Genomic DNA, 18438 nt, shown 5'->3' with positions numbered 1-18438 from the left:
CTGAAAGTTATATTAGCTATAATGGCTGCTGTCTGACCAATCTCTTTGATAGAAAAGGCTCTGATGCTCCTCACAGCTGTGAGCAGGTTGGTCAGCTGTCAGGTGTCTCCCCTCATTGGTCCTCATCTTCTGTCCCAGTTTTCCAAAGGTGGGCTCGTAGCTGGTGTAGTGGCCCACACTGTAATCTCAAAAGGACTGCCGATTGGAGCCCAGGCTCTGCATTTAGTGAGACCCTCAGTAGCTTAGAGACCCTCTTTTAAAATAAAAAGGGCTGGGATGTAGCTTGGAGGTAGAATGCCCCCTGTTCAATCCCCAATACAAAAATAAAATAAAGCTGGGTGTGGTGGCTCACCCTTGCAATCCTAGTTCTTGGGAGGTTGAGACAGGAGGATTGCAGTTTTCAGGACAACCTCAGCAATTTAGCGAGGCTCTCAGCAACCTAGTGAGACCTTGTTTCCAAATAAGGAAATCAGTCTGGGATATAGCTTGGTGGTAGAATGGCCCTGCATTCAATCTTCAGTACAAAAATAAAATAAAGGTGGGTACGTTTTGCATGGCATGGAGCAGAACGAGGTGCCTGGCCCATGATGAAGGTTTACTGTGTCCGTTCTGTGTCTCTCTTCCAGCTCAGACTCCACAATCGGGACCATGCAGTTCTGGTGGCTCCTGCTTGCCACGGGTGTCTGCACGGTGAACGTGAATTCCCAGGACACGTGCAGGCAAGGGCACCCTGGCATCCCCGGGAATCCCGGTCACAATGGTCTGCCTGGGCGAGATGGACGCGACGGAGCCAAGGGCGACAAGGGGGATGCAGGTACTCACCAGCGGAGGCCTCCGCTGCCTCCATCTGTCCCTCAGCCCCGCGGGCTCACGTGCCTTCCTGCCTTCACCACCTGCGGCTGCCCGCCTACCCGCCGAGCTGCATCCACCACGTGTCGATGGGCTCCCTGCTCTGCGCCAGGGTGCTGGCGTGGATGGGGACCCGGCTGCACAGGCTCTCAGCTCCTGAGGATGCCTGTTTGGTACCCTTCGTCTCAGCATTCCTGCAGCCATAGTCTAGAAATCCGGCCATAAAGCTTAGAGGAAAGAAGGTTTATTTTCGTATGGTTTGGGCTCGGTCCATTGAGTTTGGGGACCTCAGATCCCAGGGCCTGGTGGCGGGAGGTGAACAGGAGAGCACGTGGGCTGTGTTCCTCACATCGCAGAGACAGGAAGCAGTAGAGGAGCAGGGAGAGGAGCAAACAAATATAATCTGGAGGGTCACAACCCGGGGACTCACCTGCAGCCACACCCTACCGCAGGTACCACCCAGGTAAATACATTACAGTGCATTTATTCACCGCCCAGGATTACAACCCTCAAGACCCGATTACAGCTCCAAACATTGATGAATGAGCTCTTCAGAGGACATTTTACATCTAACTCTAATAGATGTCATCAGTCTTCCTGCTTTGGCAATGAGTGGGACAAATCTGCAGCAACAAGGGCCCAACAAGAAACAGTTTAGTTTATATACTAAGTACAGCAGGAGATTAATAACAGCTAATAACAAAAGAGAACAGGTGGCTCACACTTGTAATCCCAGTACATGAGAGGCTGAGACAGGAGGATCGAGGGTTCATGGCCAGCCTCAGCTACGTAGGCCTTCCACAACTTAATGAAACCCTTTTTGTGTGTGTGTATGTGTGGTACTGGGGGTGGAACCCAGGGGCTTTTCTACCTCTGGGCTGTACTCCCAGACATATTTCATACTTTATTTGGAAACAAGTTCTCACTAAGTTGCTGAGAACCTCTCTAAGTAGCTGAGGCTGGCTTCAAACCTGTGGGATCCTCCTGTCTCAGCCTCCCAAGTGCTGGGATTACAAGTGTGCGCCACCACACCTGGCAATGAGACTCTTTAAGCTTAAAAATAAAACAGGGCTGAGAGTGTATCTCAGAGGTAGAATGCCCCTGGGTTCAAAATCCAGTACCAACGCACACACTCAAAAATAAATAAATAAAACACTATGCTTCAATGAAATTGGCAAAATCACTATCCCTATTTTTGCCCATTCAAGGTATTTTGTGTGCGTGCGTGTGTGTGTGTGTGTGTGTGTGTGTGTGTGTGTGTGTGCTGGGGATTGAACCCAGGTGAATTCTAGACTCCTAGTTACACCCCCAGTTCTATTTTTATTTTTCATTTTTTATTTGAAACAGGGTCTCACAAAGTTGTTGAGAGCCTTCCTTGCTAAGTTGCTGAGGCTGGTCTTGAATCTGTGATCCTCTTGCTTCAGCCTCCCAAGGACTGGGGTTATGGAGTGACCCACGACACCTGGCTTATTTTTTTATTTTGAAACAAGATCCCACTCAACTCTTGGACATCTTGCTAAGTAGCTGAAGCTAGCCTCAAATCTGCAATCCTCCTGTCTCACCCTCCCAAATACTACAAGCCACATCCCGCCCACCTGGGGTCATTATGGAGTGAAATAGGATTACTTGACTACAGTACTGTGATTCCAAGATCATCAGTAACAAGTTGGCCATCCAGGGACCAACAGGATAGCCCATATATATAGCATATATATTGTGGACCCGCTGTACCAAGCGGTAATTCATGTTCTGTCTGGGGCAGAGTGGACCACGTGAGATCTGCTCTTCCTACTCACTATGACATGTGACTTTATTTATTTATTTATTTATTTATTTATTTATTTATTTTGGTGGTGGTACTGGGGTTCCTGGAAGCCCTTCTACCTCTGGGCTACACTCCCAGACCTATTTTTACATTTTTATTTTGGAAACAGGGTCTCCTAAGCCAGTGCTCACGGCTGGCTTTGAACCCACGCGATCCTTCTGTCTCTGCCTCCCAAGCGCGGGGATTACAAGCGTGCACCACCACGCCCGGCTGACATGTGACTTTAAACATGTTCATTGCTTATTTCTGGAATTTTCCATGTAATGTTTTGGACCACAGTTGGCCGTGGGATCTGAAAGTGTAGAAAGTGAACCTGGAGATGCGGTGGGACTACTGTATTTGGCCAGGAGCCAGCAGTGGCGATGCAGGTGGGAGGCGACGGCTCTGCTGTGGGCAGGTGACTGTAGACACCAGGCAGCTGCTGCTCAGGTAACTCTAACCCGGGGTGGAGTCCTGCTCGGGTCTTGGAGATAGGATCCAGCCTCTTGGAGGGAGATTTGCAACAGATAAGAAATGTAGTGGTTTACATTATGCCAACCAAAGCACTTGGTTCCTCAATGGGACATCATTCCAGAGCACCCAACTTGACTGCAGGGTCATAGACCCAAGATGCATGCAGAACGATCCACACGGCTGCTCAAAGGGCTCACTAAGACTTTTATGGACAGTGTGTGTGTGTGTGTGTGTGTGTGTGTGTGTGTGTGTGTGTGTTACTGAGTATAGAGCTCAGGGGCCTTCTACCTCTGAGCTACATCCAAGCCCTTTTTTATTTTTTGGTGTTTTGAAACAGAGTCTCATCAGTTGTTGAAAGCCTAAGTTGTTGAAGCTGACCTTGAGCCTGCCATCCTCCTGGCTTGACCTCTCTAGTACCAGGCGTGCTCCACCAGGCCCAGCCTGCCTTGCTGTGCACGCGTGGTGCATCCTGCAGCTGGGTGCTTGGGGAGTCACCCTATCCACTCACAACTCCTTCATCTAACACAACTCGACAGCATGGAAGCCCACGCGAGCTGCCTCTCTCTGCCTGGGGGGAGTGCCCACTGGGGCTGGGTCACCCCGGGCTCTCTCTTCACCATGCAGCCCCCATGGAGACCAATGGCCACAAGAATCAGATTTGGAATTTCAATCTTGTCTGTGTTCTTCTTTTTCTACCTAGGAGAACCAGGACAGCCCGGTGGCCCAGGGAAGGATGGAGTGAATGGAGAGAAAGGAGAGCGAGGTTAGAAGCTGACTTTTTATTTATTTATTTATTTATTTATTTATTTATTTATTTATTATTTTGTGGTACTGGGAATCGAACCCAGGGGTATTCTACCTTTGAGATATACTCCCATCCCTATTTTTTATTTTTTACTTTGAAACAGTCTCACTAAGTTGTGGAGGGCCTAAGTACCTGAGGCTGGCCATGAACCTGCAATTTTCCTGTCTCCGCTTCCCATGTACTGAGATTACAAGCGTGTATCACCACACCCGGTTCTGGCTTCACTTTTAGCACAGGCTAATGCCGAACAAGAGTTTCCTGGTGGCTGTTACGTGCTTACTGCCGCCGTACATCTTTCATGAGGCCCCCAGGATGGCCCAGTGGCAGAGTCGCTAAAGGGCCGGCTCTGCAGGAGCCCCCCCAATGTGTGTGGGGATCAGCAACCTTTCTGAAAGAGTCCAGATAGTAAATATTTTGAGTTTTCCATCAGCACTACTAAATTCTGCTACTGGAGTGAAATGCAGCCACAGATCTACCATGACACGGTGTATATGAAGACTACATTCAGCTGGGTGTGCTGGCGCTCACCTGTAATCTCAGGCTTTGGGAGGCCGAGACAGGAGGATTGCAGATTCAAGCCAGCCTCAGCAACTTAGTGAGACCCTCAGGAACTGAGTGAGACCCTGTTCAAATAAAAAATAGAATGGGGCTGGGGCTGGGGGTATAGCTGAGAGGTAGAACACCCCTGGGTTCAATCCCCAGCACTGCACAACCACACACACACACACACACACACACACACACACACGCAGGAGTTGTCATCTGTCCTGTGAGCCCTGATGCTCATTTAGGGTCCAGGAGTCAAAGGGTCCTGTGTGTGTATGTGTGTGTGTGTGTGTGTGTGTGTGTGTGTGTGTGTGTGTCTGTGTGTGTCTGTGTGTGTATGTGTGCACCCCCCCCACACACACACACATGTAATCTGGGAATAAATGCACTTTCCAACCCTGAACAGAGACTGAGCCTGCGCACTGCTCTTTAAGTCAAATGCTTGGTAGCAGGAAGGTCACAGTCACTCACAAGGGAAATCTTCATGAAGCCCCCTCTCCTTTCTCTTCCTCTGTTTAGGAGCAGATGGCAAAGTCGAGGCAAAAGGCATCAAAGGCGACCAAGGCCCCAGAGGCTCCCCGGGGAAGCACGGGCCAAAGGGATCTGTTGGTCCCCTGGGAGAGACAGGGCTCCCTGGAGAAACTGGTCCTCAGGGACTGAAGGGGGATAAAGGTGACGTGGGGCCCACGGGCCCTGAAGGTCTGACAGGTGATGCTGGGCCCTTGGGCCCCACGGGCTTACCTGGCCCCACAGGCCCCATCGGCAAGCCAGGGCCTAGGGGAGAACCAGGACCCACGGGACCCCAGGGTGAGCCCGGAGTCCGGGGAATAAGAGGCTGGAAAGGAGATCGAGGAGAAAAAGGGAAAATGGGCGAGACTCCAGCCTTGCCCAAAAGCGCTTTCACTGTGGGGCTCACGGTGCTGAGCAAGTTCCCTCCTTCGGACACACCCATTAAATTCGACAAGATCTTGTATAACGAATTCAACCACTACGACGTAGCGACGGGGAAATTCTCCTGCCACGTGGCCGGCGTCTATTACTTCACCTACCACGTCACCGTGTTCTCCAGGAATGTGCAGGTGTCTTTGGTCAAAAATGGGGTGAAAATCTTGCACACCAAGGACGGCTACTCGAGCTCTGAGGACCAGGCCTCTGGTGGCGTTGTCCTGCAGCTGAAGTTGGGGGACGAGGTGTGGATGCAGGCGACAGGGGGTGAGAGGTTCAACGGGCTGTTCGCGGACGAGGACGACGACACCACGTTCACAGGCTTCCTTCTGTTCAGCAGCTCGTGACGGGGACGTGGCCTCACCCCCTCAGAGCTGGCTTGGCGAGGACTTCCCCAGATGATGTGACTGTCCCCCAGTTATTGCAATAAAGAGGTGCCAGGAAACATTCCCCTAACATTGGTTCCATAACTTACTGTCTTTTCAACGGCAAATGCTTGAACAGTTGCCCTGTCTTTTATAATTGTTTTTGCCTTGTCGGGGACTGACCCCTGGGCCTGTAAGGTGCTAGGCCAGCGCCCTGCCTCTGAGTGAGGCTGCAGGCCCTGCGCATCACACTTTAACATTTCCCATTGTCTCTATTACCTGAGGAATAACAGGTGCATGTTTCTTCTGGGGAGAGTTCTACTTCCACTGACACTTGCAGGTTCTGCAGAACCACATTGTACCTTACAAGTCATCTGTGTTTCTGAGGACATTAGGGAGAAGAGAAAAAAGAAAACGGCTGGGGCTGTAACCCAGTGTTAGAGCACTTGCCTGACACGTGTGGGTCCCTGGGTTCCATCCTCAGCAACACCTCACACACTCCCTCAATCCCCCACGCACATTCCACTTAGTGCTGATAAGAGCTTTAAGTTGATAACAAAGAGGTACTCCAGAAAGCTACATTCTTGTGTCTTTTTCTTTTCCCCTTCTTCTCTCCTCCTCTTCCTTTTCTCTCTCTTCTTTTTAGAACTCAGGGTTAAAGCCAGTGCTCTTCTATCTCTGAGCTTATTCTTTTTTTATTTTGAAACAGGGTCTCACTAAGTTGCTGAGGCTGGCCTCGAACCTACAACCTTCCTGCCTCAGCCTCCCAAGTACTGAGGCTACAGGTGTATGCCACGACAGCTGGCTACTTGCTTCTCTTCTAACTCAGTTTTTGTTTTTGGACTCATACATCACTTTGGAATACAAGACTTGAGAGGATATACAAGCACATATCATCCAATAAGCCCTCATCCAATCCCCATCCCATTCCCTCCCCCTCCCTCAATCCCATGCTTAATTGGTGATTATCTTTGATATAATTGTTTACACATGAGTTTTAAAGAGATTCCATCCTCCCCCATCCCCTCCCCTCTGATTGGTCACCTTAATTGCTTTTCAATAGGTCCCTTTCTACTACTCGACCTCCTCCTGTTACCCTTTTCCTCCTAGTTCTTGCTAATTAGGGGAAGCATCTAGGTTTTATTTTCTGTGCTATTTCTCTGTGCATGATGCATCGCAAGTTCCGATCTCACTCTCGATGGCCCCAGTAGTGGCCTGGCCACCTGGAGGACTCTGATCCCGACCTTGCTGGCTCCAGCACCGGCCTGGCCTCGCTGGCCCCCGCACCAAACTAACCCCTCAGCTGGCTCCTCTCCCGGCCTCAGAGGCCCCATCGCCGACTTAGCCTCACGACAGGCTCCAATACCGGTCTCACTGACCCTGGCACCGGCCTAACCCCTCGGCAGGCTCCTATCCTGGTCTCTCAAGTCCCAGCTCAATCCTTGCCTCACAGCAGTTTCCGATCCCAGCCTCGCTGGCCCCGGCACCAGCCTTACCCCTCGGCAGAGTCCGATCCCGGCTTCATAGGTCCCAGCACCGGCCTTGCCTTATGGCTGGCTCTGATCCCAGCCTTGCTGGCTCTGGCACTGGCCTAATGCATCAGCTGGCTCCGATACCAACCTCAGAGGCCCCAGCACCGGCCTTGCCTCATGGCAGGCTCCGATCCCAGTCTCCCTAACTGTGGGACCGGCCTAACCCCTTGGCAGGCTCCAATCCTGGCCTTGGAAGCCTCAGTAGCAGCCGTGCCTCCCAGCAGGCTCCAATCCCGGCCTCGCTGGCCCCGGCACTGGCCTCACCCCTCGGCAGGCTCCGATCCAAGCACCCTCCTAACTCAGGTTTTTGCTGCTAATCAATCCAACCATGACATGCGCAGTCCAGTTGTTCCTGGGCAGTGAGAGAGGTAGTTGAGAGACCGAAACCAGAGATGATAGGAGAGGTCAGATGTATCGGCCAACGCTCCAGGAGGGGATCCAGTGGCAACGGGCTGGACAACTGGCTGGACAGACGTCTCACCAGAAGCCAGGTGAGACCTGCCGTCTCCAGTGCTTCACCAGCAAACAGCATCTCCCGTGCCTTGCGTGCTTTGCCCAGGGGTGGCAGCCTGGAGAAAACGTCCCTGTCAGGGGTGCTTAGCTCAGCACCAGCTCCCCAGGAGAGGGGCTGCAAGTGAGCTACAGAAACAAGGGTGCCATGGACTTGCTGAGTTTGCTTTGCTCCTCCTATGAGCTGCTTCTCAAGGAGCAGCAAGACAGCAGCTGCTGCAACCCCGCCGACTTGCCCCGCTCCCTGTACAGGCGCACGCAGCGTGCTCCTGAAAACAGCTGCGCCTCCACACTCCTGCCCCGCTTACTCTCACTGTTTCCTTCACTTGCTAGGTTTGGGGTAATGGAAAGTGGGCATTTGGGAACATGGTGTTTTACTGTACCCCATTTTTTTTGGTGGTACTGGGGTTCCTGGAAACCCTTCTACCTCCAAGCTACACTCCCAGACACCTATTTTTTATATTTTTATTTGGAAACAGGGTCTCTTAAGCCAGCGAGGCTGACTTTGAACCTGCATGATCCCCCTGTCTCTGCCTCCCAAGCGCGGGAATTACAAGCGTGCACCACCATGGTCAGCACTGTACACCATTTTTAATTTAATTTAAAATTTTTGCGGTACTGGGGATGGTATCTAGGGGCATTCTACCTCCGAGCTATACCCCCAGCCCTACTTTTTATTCTTTCTTTCTTTCTTTCTTTCTTTCTTTCTTTCTTTCTTTCTTTTGGCAGTATTGGGGATGGAACCAAGGGGTTCTGAGATACACCTATTTTTAATATTTTATTTTGAAACAGGGTCTCACTGAGTTGCAAAGGGCCTCACTAAGTAGTTGAGGCTGTCCTCGAACTACGATCCTCCTATCTCAGCCTCCCAAATGCTGGGATTACAAGGGTGTGTCACCATGCCTGGCTATTCTTTATTTTGAAACAGGGTCTCACTGGGTTACAAAGGGCCTTACTAGGTAGCTGAGACTGGCCGTGAACCTTGATCCTCCTGTCTCAGCCTCCCAAATGCTGGGATTACAAGCATGCACCATCCCGCCCAGCTTTGTACCCCCATTTTTAAAAGACAAGACACCAGCAAGTAATTGCTTGGACAGACTTGGGTTGGTATCTGTTTTCTAGGACTGCTATAACCACAAACATGTATTGGGTGGTTTAAAACAACAGAAATAGCTGGGTACATGCTTGTAATCCCAGTACTTGGGAGGCTGGGACAGGAGGATCACAAATTCAAAGCCAGTCTCTGCAATTTAGCAAGGCTTTCAGTATCCTAGTGAGACCCTGTTTCCAAATAAGAAATAAAATCTGACTGGGGGTATAGCTTTGAGGTAGAATGCCTCTGGCTTCAATCCTCAGTACCCAAACCAACCAACCAAACAGAAATGTGCCCCCTCCCCAATTCTGCTGGCTACAAGTTCAAGGTCAGGGCCTCTTCAGGACGATCTGTCTTTGGTGATCAGTTTCTTCTCCCAACTTTATGTGGCCGTCTGCTTCCTGTGTCTGCTTGTATCCGAGTTTCCCTTTTCTCACAGGACATCAATTACTGCCTAACACAACATGACCCATCTTAGTCTGATTACACTGGGAAGGCCCTATTTCCAAATAAGGTCACATTCGTAGGTACCAAGGTTGGGACTTCAACATATCTTTTTGGGAGACACAATTTAATCCATTAGCAGTTAGCAGTCTGGAGCCCAAATTTGATGTCATTCTCATGTGCAAAATACATTCATCCCAATCTAATATTTCCAAAAGTCTTAACAATTTCAGTATCAACTTCTTGCTGTTGTTGTACTGAGGATTGAACCCAGGGACATTCTACCTCTGAGCTACATCCCAAGCTCTTTTTATTGTTTTATTCTGAAACAGGGTCTCACTGAGTTGCTGAAGGTCTTCTTAATGGCTGAGGCTGGCCTCCAACCCGTGATCCTTCTGTCTCAGTGTCCTAAGTATTGGGATAACAAGAGTAAGCTGCCACGCTAAGCGTGTGTGTGTGTGTGTGTGTGTGTGTGTGTGTGTGTGTGTTCTACTGGACATTGAACCCCAGTAAAATGCCTGGAAGGGCATTTTACCTCTGAGCTACACCCCCAGCCCTATTTTAGGTTTGTTGTTGTTGTTTTTGTTTTTTGGTGGTACTGGGGATGGAACCCAGGGGCCTTCTACCTCAGGTGCTTATAGTTTATTTGGAAACAGGGTCTCACTAAGTAGCTGAGGCTGGCTTTGAACCTGTGCGATACTCCTGTCTCAGTCTCCCAAGCACTGGAATTACAAGCGTGTGCCACCACGCCCGGCTTAAGTTTATTTAATTTAAACCATCTTTTCGAGTGGAGACAGACGGACTGGACAGACTGATAGGACTATGTATCGCCTCCTGGATCCTTCCACAGACTCTGCCACTGAACCTTCTCGGAGGAGGCAACAAGAACTCCAACTATGGGGTTCCCCATGTATTCAACTCCCTGTTTCTGTAAGGATTTAAAAGTATAAGGATTTTTCCCGCCCCTTCAAAGTCTCCTGGGAGGAAAAGGCGAATCCTAGCCGTTCTTTACTCCAACCACATGAGGGCGCTACACCGCGACGGCTGCCGAGAAGGCGGGCGGGCGGCGCTCTAGCCCTCGGGACGTCGACGTCCTTACGTCCTGGCAGCCACGCGCTCGACCCGGAAGCGGGGACTTCACGCGCGGGCGCGTGGGTGCTGCCTTGGCAACGCGGAACGCGCGCGGCGGCCGGAGCGGCGGCGCGGGGAGGAGGCCGGGCGCGGCCATGCAGTGTGTCCGGAGGCTGGGCTGGGCTCTGCGGCCCGGGCCCGCGGGCGGGGGAAACCTCGGGGCCCGGGCCCGCGGGGTCAGCACCAGCTGGTCCCCGGTGGGCGCCGCCTTCAACGTCAGGCCGCAGGGCCGCCGCCTGGACCTGTTCGGCGAGCGCGGGGTGAGCGCGCGGCGGGGCCCGGCCTGGGCGGGTCGCGGCGTGGTTCCCGCTGGGTGACCTTGTCCGGGGCCGCCCGTGGGGGCGCGGCGGGGCCTTCCGTGGTCTCGGGGGAGTGGGGTCGGGTCCCGCCTCGCCGCCTGCCCCTGCGGCGCTCCTCCCGCAGCCCGCCCCGGTTCGCTTCTGCTGCTTCCTCCTCGAGCCTTAGGCCTGGCCCGGAGTGTCTGTGTCTTGCAAGGACACGCACATCGTCAGTCGCATAATAGTAATTCTAAAATTGCACCATCCGTTATTATTTCAAAGCTCTGGGCTCTCCTATTTCTTTCTTAGGTTTTTAAAAAACGATGCTGGGGATTGAACCCGGAGGTATTCTACCTCCTAGCTACATCTCCGGGCCTTTTTTATTTTTTGTTTGGAAACAGGGTCTCACTAGGTTGCTGAGAGTCCTAATATGTTGCTGAGGCTGGCCTCAAAGCTGTGACCCTCCAGTTTGAACCTCATTAGTGGGGTTTATAGGCATGCGCCGCCCACCATTCCCGACTCTTCTTTTCGTACTATGAACCCAGGGACATTCTACCGCCGAGCTCCACCCCCAGATTTATTTTATTTTTTATTTTGAAAGAGTGTCTCACTAAGTTCTAAAAAGCCTCACTAAGCTGAAGCTGGCAGCCAAACCTGCGATCCTCCTGTCTCAGCCTCCCAAGTACTGAGATTACAAGCCTGCGCCACTACTCCCGGCATGTCTCTTTTCTTTAAAAAAACACAACGCCCCATTGAGTCCGATCTGATATCCTGTAGTGCATTGGAGTTGATCACATTGATTTCTTACCCCAGGAAGTCTGAGACCGAGTCCCTTGGTTCATGTACCTACATCCGCGCTGCCTGGTCCCTGCCCCGCAGCAGGCACTTCACAGTGAACTAGTGGAAAGTGAGAGGAAGGCGTGCCTGGTGTCGGTTTTGCTTTGCATTTGTGGATTTTCCTCATTTTAGGTTGAGGGATATTTATCTGCCTTTCACAATATCTTCGTTGTACCATTGCCTGTGTAGGGTATGGTTGCTGTGAGATTAGTGGTATTTATGTTTCTTATCTCCATCCTTAGCTTTGTTTAAAAATGCTACACCAAACCAGGCGTGGTAGCCGACACTTGTAGTAATCCCAGCATTTGTGAGGCTGAGACCGGAGGATTGCAGTTAGCGGACAGCCTCAGCTACTTAGGCTCTTTACAACTCAGTAAGACCCTGTTACAAAATAAAGAATAAAAATCGGGCTGAGGGTGTGGCTTGGAGGTAGAATGCCCCTAGGTTCCATCCCCAGGATCGCCAAAAAAAAAAAAAAAAAAAAAAAAAAGGCTACACCAGCTCCCACAAGGACATATGATCTTGGTATTGATGTGGATGAAAGTACCGCGTGTAAAGATGGGAAGGATTCATTAAACAGAACAACTTTTAGCTTCATTACATTTTCCTTTGTGCATCATGATTTTAAAGAATGATAGCAGCTGACTTTTCAAACTGGTCAGTTTTTGCCTCAAAAAAACAAAAAGTTTTATGTAGTTCTCTAGGATTACCTTGACAAGCACTATGAGATTGGAATTCTTAAGAGCATTATGGGGGATCAGAGCTGTACTGGAGGAAATTAAATCAATGCAAATAATTAAATTCAGCCAGGTGCCGCAGCATACACCTGTAATCCTATTATTTAAGAGGCCAAGACAGGAGGATTGCAGGTTTGAGACCAGCATCCGCAACTTACTAGGGCCTGTATCAAAAAGGGCTGGGATTGTAGCTCTGAGGAGAACTCCCCTGGGGGTTTCAACCCCCAGTACCCCCAACCCCCAAGAAGAAGAATGGATTTTTGGTATGGATTCTACTCTCAGCTTTCTTCCATTCCCTGTCATTATGCCATTAATTTTTTTCTAATCTCTAAGGATTTGATGAGCAACTCCTCCTCCCTGCCTTCTAGCTGTGGAATACTTGGTGTTGCGTCCTGAGACCTTGCTCTGTGCTTGGCCTAGTCCTCTAAGTACTCACTTGCACTTGGTAATTTAGTATCTGTGTTTGGGTCCAGAGATGAATACTGTCACCTCATCCTGCCCTTGTGCCCAAGAGAAACAGAAGTAACTTGGCCAAGGTTGCACATTGGCGCCCATCCTCACATCCATTAGGGCATTCTGTGTGCTGGGCACCAGCCTGACTTAACGTGTGCCCCACTCCTCCCAAGCGCTGTGTGAATTAGGTTCTCCAGTGGTGACAGTTGAATTTTAAACCCATACCATCCTGTTTTGGGTTTGGAAAGAATTAATGATTAAGGAAAAATTAAGTTAAATATTTATTTTGTACTGGGGATTAAATCCAGGGGTGTTCTAAGTTATACCCCAGCCCTTTTAAAATTATTATAAGTCGGCACATGCTTGTAAGCCTCATGCTTGGGAGGCTGAGACAGGAGGATCATACAGGTTCAAAGCCAGCCCCAGCTACTGAGTGAGGCTCTCAGCAACTTAGTGAGACCCTGTTTTAAAATAAAGTATAAAATAGGTCTGGGAGTATAGCCCAGAGGTAGAAAGCTTCTGGGTTCCACCCCCAGCACCACCAAAAAAAAAAAAAAAAAAAAAAGAGAAAGAGACCCTGTTTCCAAATAAATATAAAAATAGGTCTGAGAGTATAGCCCGGAGTTCCACCCCCAGTAACACACACACACACACACACACACACACACACACACATTATATATATATATATATATATATATATATATGTATATATATAATTATAAAAAATGATCTTATTTTCTGACTATATCACCAAGTTGCTGAGGACCTGGTCCTCTGGCTCAGCCTCCTAAGTACTGGGACAATAGTCATGTCTCACCACGCCCAACAAAAAATTTAGGTTTTTTTTGTTTTTTGTTTTTTTTGGTGGTACTGGGGTTCCTGGAAGCCCTTCTACCTCCGGGCTACACTCCCAGACCTATTTTTTATATTTTTATTTGGAAACAGGGTCTCTTAAGCCAGCAAGGCTGGCTTCGAACCTGTGCTATCCTCCTGTCTCCGCCTCCCAAGCGCGGGGATTATAGGTGTGTGCCACCACGCCCGGCTTAAAATTTAGTTCTTAAAACATCTTTTTTTGTGTGGTACTGGAGGTGGAACCCAGGGACATTCTATCTCTGAGTTACACACCCCCAGCCCTATGTTTTAGTCCTTTTTATGTTTGAAACAAGGTCTCACTGAGTTGCGAAGGGCCTCACTAAGTAGCTGAGGCTGTCTGTGAACCGTGATCCTCTGGACTCAGCCTCCCAAATGCTTAGATTACAAGTGTGCCCCAGCATGCCTGGCCTTAAAACATCTTTAATCTATGTGAAATAATGCAGGAATTGTGAAGTGATATCTATAGCCATAGGTATTGTCAGATACACCAACAAAAACCAGGTTTTTCTTTATGAGAAAAGTATTTTTTTTACAAGCACATGCTATTTTTCCCCCCCAGTACTGGGGATGGAACCCAGGGGCATTCTACCTCCAAGCTACACCTCCAGCCCTATATTTTATTCTGTATTTTGATACAGGATCTCACTAAGTTGTGGAGGGCCTTACAATGTACCTGCAGCCGGCTGCCAACCTGCAATCCTCCTTCTCAGCTGCCCGAGTACTAGGATTACTAGCGTGCACCCCCATTGCCCAGCTGCATTTAATTTTGGTTGTAAACTGATGTGTTCTCTGGATCTAAGGGTCTCTTTGGAGTTCCTGAGCTCAGCGCCCCAGAAGGATTCCGCGTTGCGCAGGAAGCAGCCCTGAGGAAGAGCGAGCTGCTGGTGGCGCGCGCCTGCTCTGCCCCGCCCGGGCCCCAGACCGTGCTCATCTTTGACGAGCTTTCGGACGCCTTGTGCAGAGTGGCCGACCTGGTAAGAGGCTTTGCTGAGGCTCGAAACTGCCTCTCTTTCAGGCAGTCATACTTATGTGAAGGTTAATCTTTTCTGTTGAGGGTGCATATTAGATTATATGATTAAAAATGCCTGGAGTCACTTGAGAGCTGTTAGCTATCAGTTTTCTCTTTGAAGTATGTCATTAGAAACAGGAAACATATCTGAAAGGTGACATTTAGTACATATATTATAAATGGATGTATGATAAAATATGCATATATTTAATAAAAAGATGATTGCTGATACAGTGGAGATTCTGTGACAAAGGTCCTTTGTTCATGAAAACTCATACCAAAATTCTAATGGGACATTTAATCTGTTACATTATAACATAAGTCCTTTTTTTATAAGATGAATGAAAACCAGTTTTTATAAACCTATTCAAGAATGCCATCAAGCTAATTATACTAGAGACTTTCTCCAAGTTATATCCCTAGCCTGATTTTATTTATTTGGAAATAGGGTCTCACTAAGTTGGAGAGGGCCTAAGTTGCCAAGGCCAGCTTCGAACCTGTGGTCCTCCTGTCTCAGCCTCTTGAGAACTGGGAATACAAGTGTGCACCACTACACCTCCCTTCTATTACAGACTTTAAAAATATTTTGTTTTAAATTGAGTCTGTTCTCCATCTCTGTAATTTTGTCTTTTCTAGAATGTCATAGAAATGGAACCAGATAGACATTCTGAGACGGACTTTCACTCAGCCCAGTACCTGCCCATCTTTGTTCTTTTTCCTTTTGAGAAGAAGATCCATCCCTTTTGCCTCTACACCTATAGAGGTGCAATAACACATTTCAGATGTATAATAGTCCTAGTTTTAAGAAAACGAATAAAGTATCTTATTTGAAGGGATTTTCCTCAGGAGTAGGATTCCGGGCTTTGGGTAGTGTTACTGGGTCGTCGTCCTGTCCCTCCAGTGTGTGCACTGGGCGTGCCTCTTTGGTGATGGAGAAGCTGTGGGGATGCACTGCCAAGGAGCTTCCTCTGTGTAATTATGTCACTGAATCTGAAGAGGAAAGCGTGCAGCATGGACCTCTCATGTAGTTGGAGGTTGGCCCTGGCAGTCAGGCCCTTCAAACTCACTCTTCGTTATCTCCGTCTCCATCTTATTTAAGCAGTGCCGTAGAATTTTTCTCCACATTTTTTTTTGTTATTGTTGTTTTGCCTCTTCACTAAAATACTTTAAGTTTTCTGCCCTGTATCTTATTCTGTTTTTGAGGTTTTTAATATTTGTGATATGTTATCTTATTTTAAAAACTTTATTTAAAAGACACTATAATGTGGTTTATACATGTAATTTACTGGGTAAAAGAACTTAGAGAACTTTTCTTTTTCAATTTTTAAGATCTTAGCGTGTATGATTGAAACCATTGTAAAGCAATAGTTTTGTAAACTTTCTCAGCCAATGTTTGTTTTTTATTTTTTATACAGTATTTTTGTAATAGAATTGTTGTCCTCATCACTATTACACTGAAAACTTTTCAGAGTATACCAGAGTTGTGATTTTTCACATTGATTGTAACTTCAAAAACATATTAATTTGTAATTTATAAAATATGCTGTAACATTTACCTAGCTCATTTCTCGGCTGCTTTAGTTCTGATTTCTTTTGTTACCTATTGTTACAACAAATGTACCAAGCTATGGATTTAAATGTTTCTGCATTCAAAGCTATTTGATAATAAAATTAGGAAATGTTACCTTGTGGTGATTTTTATTTCATATTATAGTTATACACATCTTGGAGAATAAAGAAAATATGTAGTGTTTTGTAATTTCTCTACACTTTAGTTTGTCGCAGTTTTCTTTTGCAATGTATTAAAATTAACATAAAAACTAAAATCTAGTTTTACATGACTTCATTTTTAGAAATATTTTTGTTAGGTTTAATTCTAGCAGTGAATGTAGCAGCCGCCGCTGCCATAGTCTCTGCTCTGGCTCAGATGGGGCCCAGGAGTTCATAGTTTACTGGAAGGACTAGGAGAATGTGCCTTTGTTTCTGCACAAGACTGGAATGTGGTTAAATTGACTTTGAAATACTGTGTGTCAGTTTTTAAAAGCTGAGTTACTGTCTGGGGTTAGAGTTTCTGAACCTTAGAGACCAGGGTCTGTCTGCTCTTTTGAACTGTAGGATTACAAAGATTTGCTTGGTGTTCATTTGAAGTAGAAAGACGGTTGAAGTTCACCAAAGTATTTTCTTATAAAAAAAACGGTTCTATAAATAAAGAGTATCTTATTTTCAATTCTTAAAACAAAACAAAAACAACAAAAACAAAACTCGGTCCCAAGGAATAACTTGTGTGCATCATGGCTGTGCCCCACCGGTGGGGGGAAGCCGCGGTGCCGGAGCGCGGTACCGGGCGGCTGGCTTGGGTAGCCAGGTGGCACATTGTGAAGCACACGATTTCATTTTCACACTCCGATCTTGGAAGCAAGCGTTCTAGCAAATTCCCCTTTGGTTTTGTCTTTTCCCTTATTAGGCTGATTTTGTGAAACTCGCACACCCCGAGCCAGCGTACAGAGAGGCAGCGGAAGAAGCCTGTAGAAGTGTTGGCACCATGGTAGAGAAGTAGGTGCTGTCCCTGCCGTGTGCTGGGTGATGCGCTCTCGGATCCGCCCACCTTCTCCGCCCAGCCGGGTGGAAGGTGGTGTGTGTGACCATGGGGCGCTGCCCAGGGTTGGAGAGGGTGGGCTCCGGGGTAGGGTCACCTCCTGGCTCTGACACGTGGGCTGGTAACGTAGCTCCTCCAGTTCCTTTCCCTGTCTGAGATGGGGCACTCAAGCCAACCCTGCCTTGCCGGGGTGCTGGGGGCACTAAAGGAAATAACCACATGTGTGAGGTGTCAGGACACAGGTGTCCAGTAGCCCAGGTCACCAGTTTGCTTACACTAAAACGAGGCCATTTTAGTGTCTTGGTGGCAGCTTGCAGTTCCTAGGTTATTGCATGGCTCCTTGCTGTTGTCTGGGCCACAAGGCGAGAAGCCAGAATTATATACACACATTGCCCTTCCGTCCCTGTTGCCTTGTGACGGGCCCCTGGAGGGAACAGAAAACCTTCTGGGAGGGCTGAGACTGTGATGAGGTGGATCATTTTAAAGTGATTTTGAGGTAAACTGAAATGTTTTTACACCCTTTGCGAGTGCTCTGAAGTGCTTGTTAGCATAACTGCAGACAGGGCCGTATTCCAAGTGCCATATTCCATATGCCAGTGCGCCACGGGGGTGTCCAGCAGGGAGAGCCCCAGGCTTGAACTGACTTAGGACAGAAAGACGGGCCTGCGGTGTTGAGAACTCCCCTTCATACACGAAGTTAGAGAAGGAGGTAGGTGCTTCTCTGGTTAGAAGGGCTTTCCAGAAACCCTGGCATCTCAGGATGTCTGGCTGCGCTCACTCCCTGGACCAGCCTTTGCTCAGTTTGGTGCAATGCATGTGGTATTTCTTGCAGCCACTGAAAGTCAGTGCACTAAAGGAACAAAACGAGCCCTTGCCGTGTCCAGACTTGGGGCGCCTGCAAGGTTTTCACGGGGACTCGTGGGAAAAGGGCCATTGCCTGTGGGTGAGGCCCAGACACGGCTAGCACGGCCAGGCCACCTGCCTGGGATGCCCTGAAAGGCTGCGTCCTGCGGATGCTGATGCAGCCTGGTGTGAGGATGACATGTTAACTGTGGGGTCAGTGGAGAGCCACTGTCGGTAGGAAGTGGTGTGCCGAGTCCACGATGCTCTCTTCTGTGGGACGCCTGGCAGCTTATTGGAGGCCGAGTCCTGAC

General features: G+C 48.7%; 2 protein-coding genes across 2 annotated transcripts in view; both read left to right on the top strand.

Annotated features, from left to right (window-relative positions):
* Positions 1 to 648: 648 nt before the first annotated feature.
* LOC308279774 (complement C1q and tumor necrosis factor-related protein 9A) lies at positions 649 to 5770 on the top strand (the record flags this gene model as incomplete). Its single annotated transcript, XM_080719945.1, has 3 exons — positions 649 to 814; positions 3828 to 3890; positions 4998 to 5770. The coding sequence occupies 3 exons, from the start codon at positions 649 to 651 to the stop codon at positions 5768 to 5770; spliced, it is 1002 nt and encodes a 333-aa protein (XP_080576071.1).
* Positions 5771 to 7978: 2208 nt separating this feature from the next.
* Positions 7979 to 18438, top strand: part of MIPEP (mitochondrial intermediate peptidase) — a gene marked incomplete at both ends in the record, with an annotated part of 136496 nt that continues 126036 nt past the window's right edge. The window contains 4 exons of the mRNA XM_080689425.1: positions 7979 to 8180; positions 10394 to 10758; positions 14480 to 14653; positions 17153 to 17241. Coding sequence (XP_080545551.1) covers positions 7979 to 8180; positions 10394 to 10758; positions 14480 to 14653; positions 17153 to 17241 — 830 coding nt within the window. The remainder of the gene's footprint in view (positions 8181 to 10393; positions 10759 to 14479; positions 14654 to 17152; positions 17242 to 18438) is intronic.

The sequence above is a fragment of the Muscardinus avellanarius genome, assembly GCF_963383645.1.
Source record: "Muscardinus avellanarius genome assembly, chromosome: 2".
NCBI classification, from domain to species: Eukaryota; Metazoa; Chordata; class Mammalia; order Rodentia; family Gliridae; genus Muscardinus; species Muscardinus avellanarius.
Note: the sequence above shows the minus strand (reverse complement) of the source record. Positions and strands in the feature narration are given on the sequence as shown.